At 37.7% G+C, this 4,945-nt stretch overlaps 1 protein-coding gene across 1 annotated transcript in view; it reads left to right on the top strand.

The window, feature by feature from the left end:
* Positions 1 to 112: 112 nt before the first annotated feature.
* Positions 113 to 4,945, top strand: part of SCAMP1 (secretory carrier membrane protein 1) — a 116,229-nt gene continuing 111,396 nt past the window's right edge. Inside the window, exon 1 of the mRNA XM_008067631.2 lies at positions 113 to 298. Coding sequence (XP_008065822.1) covers positions 209 to 298 — 90 coding nt within the window. The 5' untranslated portion in view covers positions 113 to 208. The remainder of the gene's footprint in view (positions 299 to 4,945) is intronic.

The following is a 4,945-nucleotide window of genomic DNA, read 5'->3' as shown; positions in this document are numbered from 1 at the left end:
GGCCGCCCGGGGTGGGTTGTCATGGGGATGCGGGGGGCGGCGGAGCTGCGTGGGTGATGGCAGAGGCGTGGGAGAGAGGTGAGGGCGCCGAGTGCGCTGCCGTGAGAATAAAGGGAGGGCTGTGTTTTTATTTTTTAAACTGGTCTTGCACCCAAATACCACCAGCGGCGCTGCCATCCCCTCTCCCTGTTAGGCTGAGGTTGAGGGGATGGATGCGAAGCAGAAGTTAAAAATAAATAAACGCGTCTGGAAAACAATGGTGCACGTGGACATCTTCCCACCCAGCTGCTTCGACCAGGTAAGCGACGGGATGCCTTGAGCTCCTGGTGCGTCACGGGTCCTCCAGGCCGTGCGAGGATGCCGTTCCCTCTTGAGCCGCTTTCCTCCTGGAGTCGACCTTACGTTCATGCCTGGCCTCGGGAGGGCTCGCACGGAAACCCTCGGAGGAGGCGGCCGAGATGCCAGTCGCCTGCGCTTGAATGAATGCAGCAGCATCAACTCTCTTTGAAAGGACTTTGGATTTCTTAGTGAGCATACCTGCACGTGCACGTGCAATTTGTTTCCAACTTATGGCCGAAGTTGTTTCTTTGTTTTCGTTGTTGTTGTTTTGAGTCGTGGTCTCTGTTGCCCAGGCTGGATTGCAGTGTCACAGCCTCCATCTCCTGGGCTCACGCAAACCTCCCATCTTAGCCTCCCGAATAGCTAGGACTACAGGCATGCGCTACCACTACCACGCCGGCTAATTTTTTTGAATTTTGTTTCCTTTTGTAGAGGCAAAGTCTCAGTATGTTGCCCAGGCTGGTTTCGAACTCCTGCACTGAAGGCAGTCCTCCCTCCTTGACCTCCCAAAGTGCTGGGATTACCTGCCCGAAGTTGTTTCTTAATCTTCTCTGGCCCAATATGCAATAGTAACTTTAATTTGTGGTCATCGAAAATCAAATAGTAACTGATTTGTGGTCACCCAAGTGTTGATTCTGGCTTGTTGAGTCTCCTGTTTTTACTCCTGGTTTTATCTTTTATTAAGGATCCTGGAAGAGGAAGAATATCCTATTCTGATTATTAAATGCCTAATAATTTTGTGGAAGATTATTTTAATGAAACGATCTTAGTTATTGGCAATTTGGTTTACTTCGTAGAAATGTAGAATAAGCTCATTCGCCATCTAGTTTATAATGTCACTTAAAATTCAGTACAACTGGCTTGTACCTTTCAGTTTTTTACAGATGATATGGTTGCATTTTAAAGATAATTTTTTTCTCAGTTTTATTTCAGTTAATACTGGACACACTTCCACGTTATAGAAAATCAGGTTATCCTTAAATCATAGACTTTCTAAAGAGATACTCTATAAATTGCTAAATAGGTGTTATTTTAAAAATATTTTGAGGACGTGACATCAAGAACCTTTTAACTTTTCCTGAATCAGATAATTCATTGATGCAGTTTATTCAGCATCTGACAGTTTGTGTATTTTCTATTTGGTCATTCCATTTCATGGTGCATTTCATATTATCTGGTTCTCTCGTTAGGGCAAGACATTCTCTTCATCTTAGCCCAGATTGCCCTTTTGTGACATTTAATATTGCCTTGACACTTTGCTCTTCTGATATTTGTAAGGTTGTTGTAGTAATTTTGAATCCAAAGTAGTTCTAAATATTCATTGTTGCCTGAGATCATAAATCTCAGAGAACAATGATTATTCACATTTGTAAAATCCTGTAAGGGACAGATAATTTAGCTCTAAAGAAGTGTGGTTGTATACACATTCCTGCTTATGCTCTTTTTCTGGTTTTGGTGATGTAGCAGCACCGTCAGTGTATTTGACCCTTTCTCTTTCAATTTGTGTCCACTTGCCCTTCCTCTTCTCAAAACAAAGCTTTATATTTATATTTTTCTTCTTCCTACTTTTGTTTCCATTTATGTAAACTGATTTTTGAAATAATATTTCTGATACTCTCTACTTAAGTCTAAAGTTCCCCAGACTCATCTTTGTGTTACTTAATGATCATTTTTCTTTTTAAATCTGTTCTTATTTTCATTATTTGAAAATAAAGCTCTTGTTTTCAAGTATCTGATATTTCACTTTTAGCAACCATGTTGATTTCTTCTTGAATAAATCCTATTTGGTTTCCATTGCCTTTTTTTGGTTTTTTTTTTTAACATTTCTTTTCCTTCACTTTTTTTTTTTTAATGTTAGGAATACTTTTGCAAGCATCTTCATTTGAGACATGTCATGAAAATAATTTATTAATCGAGTCTCCTTGTATAATATAATCATAGTAACTTACTTTATTTTTTGACTCTTGTAAAATTATTTGCTGGGTTCAATTCATTCTCTTCTTTTGAAGCCCCTGTTTTATTCCAGTGATTGTGCTAGGCTCAGTGAATGGTTTTATGAAATTTGAATGGTTTTCATTGTACATCAAAAAACTTGGAGTAACTGGAAATCTGTAGTAATCTTAAAAGGAAATGGATTATTAATTATATGGAAGTTCTTGACAATCCACTCTTGAGTTGTTAAAATGTGGTTTTAAAGTTAGAGAGAAAAAAATATTTCCTACATAGTCAGCATGTATTTACTGAATAACTGCAGTCTCCCTTGTTCTGTTCATTCATTCAACAGATACTGAAGAAATATCTCCATCTTTATGGATATTAGTCTAACTTAGAGACAGACATGCTTGGAAAGAGTTCAATAACTAGCAGAGGTCAGCAGTATAGGCTCTTTCAGGTTAGTGTAAGGGTACATGATTAAGTGCCAGAACGAGTGCAGTTTATTCATAGGAGGGAAAAATTGATAAATGGTCAGAAGAAAATTTTCATGCCTTCTGATACGCTTTTGCATAGTAGCATTATTGATTAAATTAGAAAGTTAATTATGGAAATAATATTTAAGGTAATGAAATTTTTAAAATATGAAGGGAATCAGAATTTCAGATCTGGGAAGGCTAAATATTTTTTTTTCTTTTTGAGTCAGAATCTCACTCTTGCCCAGGCTGGAGAAGGCTAAATCTTGAAATGTATTTAGTCAGCTCTCATTTTATGGATTAAAAAAAGCCAAAAGAGGCTAGCTTGCTCATTGTCTTACGTGCATGTGTGGGGTTAGCACTAGAACTTAGGTTTCCTGATGCCTAGTCCATTGCTTGTGGTATACCATATACGCTCTGTGGTTGCACTAAATAAAATTATTTATTTTTTTTGTAGAGACAGAGTCTTGCTATATTACCTAGGCTAGTCTTGAACTTCTGGTCTCAAGTAATCCTCCTGCCTCAGCCTCCCAAAGTGCTGGGATTATAGGTATGAGCCACCATGCTCAGCCCTGGTTGCATTTTTAACACTAGAAATCTTGTTTTGTATTTTGAACTTAGAATTTAGGTTCTTATAGAGAGGCAGAGAGGGTAGAATGTAAATGTTTGGGCTCAAGAGTTAAAAAAGGCCTGGGTTTGATCATGGCTTTGTCATGAACCAGTTGTGAGACTTTGGAAAGTTACTTAATCTCTTTAAGCTTCAGTTTACTATACTGTAAAATAGAATAATAGTACATTTTTCATAGAGTTGTAAATAGGATTAGGTAAACATACATTTAGCATGTAGTAGGTGCTCAATGTGTGGTGGCTGTAATTAGGTGCTAATATTTAATACTAATAGTAATTCATGAAGTTCTACTTAATTATAGTTAACCATGGTATTTTTAGCTATTAGCTGTATTCCTTTTGGATCTTCTAGAGTGCTAGAAGAGCTGTTTGGCTGATCACAGTTATGGAATCAAGGCTAAAAATAATTAAGTGTTTTGCCCTAGGTCAGCCTACTACACTAGACTAAGATTGTCTGAATTCTGGTCTTTGGTTTCTCCCTAATAAAAGAACTCCAGGGTGCCTGAATGAAACGTAATTGTACACCTAACCCTTAACTGTACCCCACAAAACCATAATAAAAAATACTGATTGATTAAAAAAAAAAAAAAAGAACGCCATATTAATTGAACACAATGTCCATTTTGTTTTGGCCTCAAAAACTCTGCTGTATTGAAATACTCTTTCAGAAATGGTCTAACATCCAGCATTCTCTTTACGTTACCTGTGATTTCATTTTTAATTAAAAAGCTTGTCATTAAAAAGTAACCCATAATTCAAGTAATTATTCATTTATTTTAGTCTGTTCAGGCTGCTGTAACAAAGTACAATACCTTACACTGGGTATTTATAAACAACAGAAATTTATTGCTCACAGTTTTGGAGCCTGGGATGTCCAAGATCAAGGTGCCAACAGATTCATTATCTGATGAGGGCCTGTACCTCATAGATGGCACCTTTTATGTGTCCTCTCTTGGCAGAAGGGGATGGCAGCTCTCTGGGGTCTCTTTTGTAAAAGCATTAATCCCATTCTTGAGAGTGGACTCCTCATGACCTAACCCTCCTAAAGGTTTCACTTTCTACAGGTTTCAATATGATTTTTGAGGGAACACAAACATTCAGACCATAACACCATTTGTTTTCATTTTGTAACATCAAGGTTGTTATCTACCTTGTTTCATTTACATTTACAGTGATTTTTACAACAAGTTAATTTTGCTCTTATCTGTCTAAATTTTTGAATCTGGAGATTGTATAGCACTAGGAAAGGATTCTGAGGATTTTCTTTGTGATAGCCACAATTTGAAAACTTTATTTTTTTTTAACATTAATTTGAGGCATAATGATTGTGGTGTATAGTCTCTGATGTTTTATGTTCATGTCAACCGCATGAGTTTCTGCTCTTTTTTCCCCAGGTTAATATTTTTAAAAAGCAAGTATTGATTGAGTTGTTGATTATATTTCATCAACTTAAGATGTCATCCTAGCCGGGCTCGGTGGCTCAGCCTGTAATCTTGCACCTTTGGGAGGCTGAGGTGAGTGGATTGCCTGAGCCCACAGGTTCGAGACCCGCCTGGGCAGCGAGACCTCAT

This window comes from Carlito syrichta, unplaced genomic scaffold (genome assembly GCF_000164805.1).
Source record: "Carlito syrichta isolate Samal-C Ts95f unplaced genomic scaffold, Tarsius_syrichta-2.0.1 Scaffold309724, whole genome shotgun sequence".
In the NCBI taxonomy this organism is placed as follows: Eukaryota; Metazoa; Chordata; class Mammalia; order Primates; family Tarsiidae; genus Carlito; species Carlito syrichta.
The sequence above is the reverse complement of the archived record's forward strand: the minus strand, read 5'-3'. Positions and strand labels throughout refer to the sequence as shown.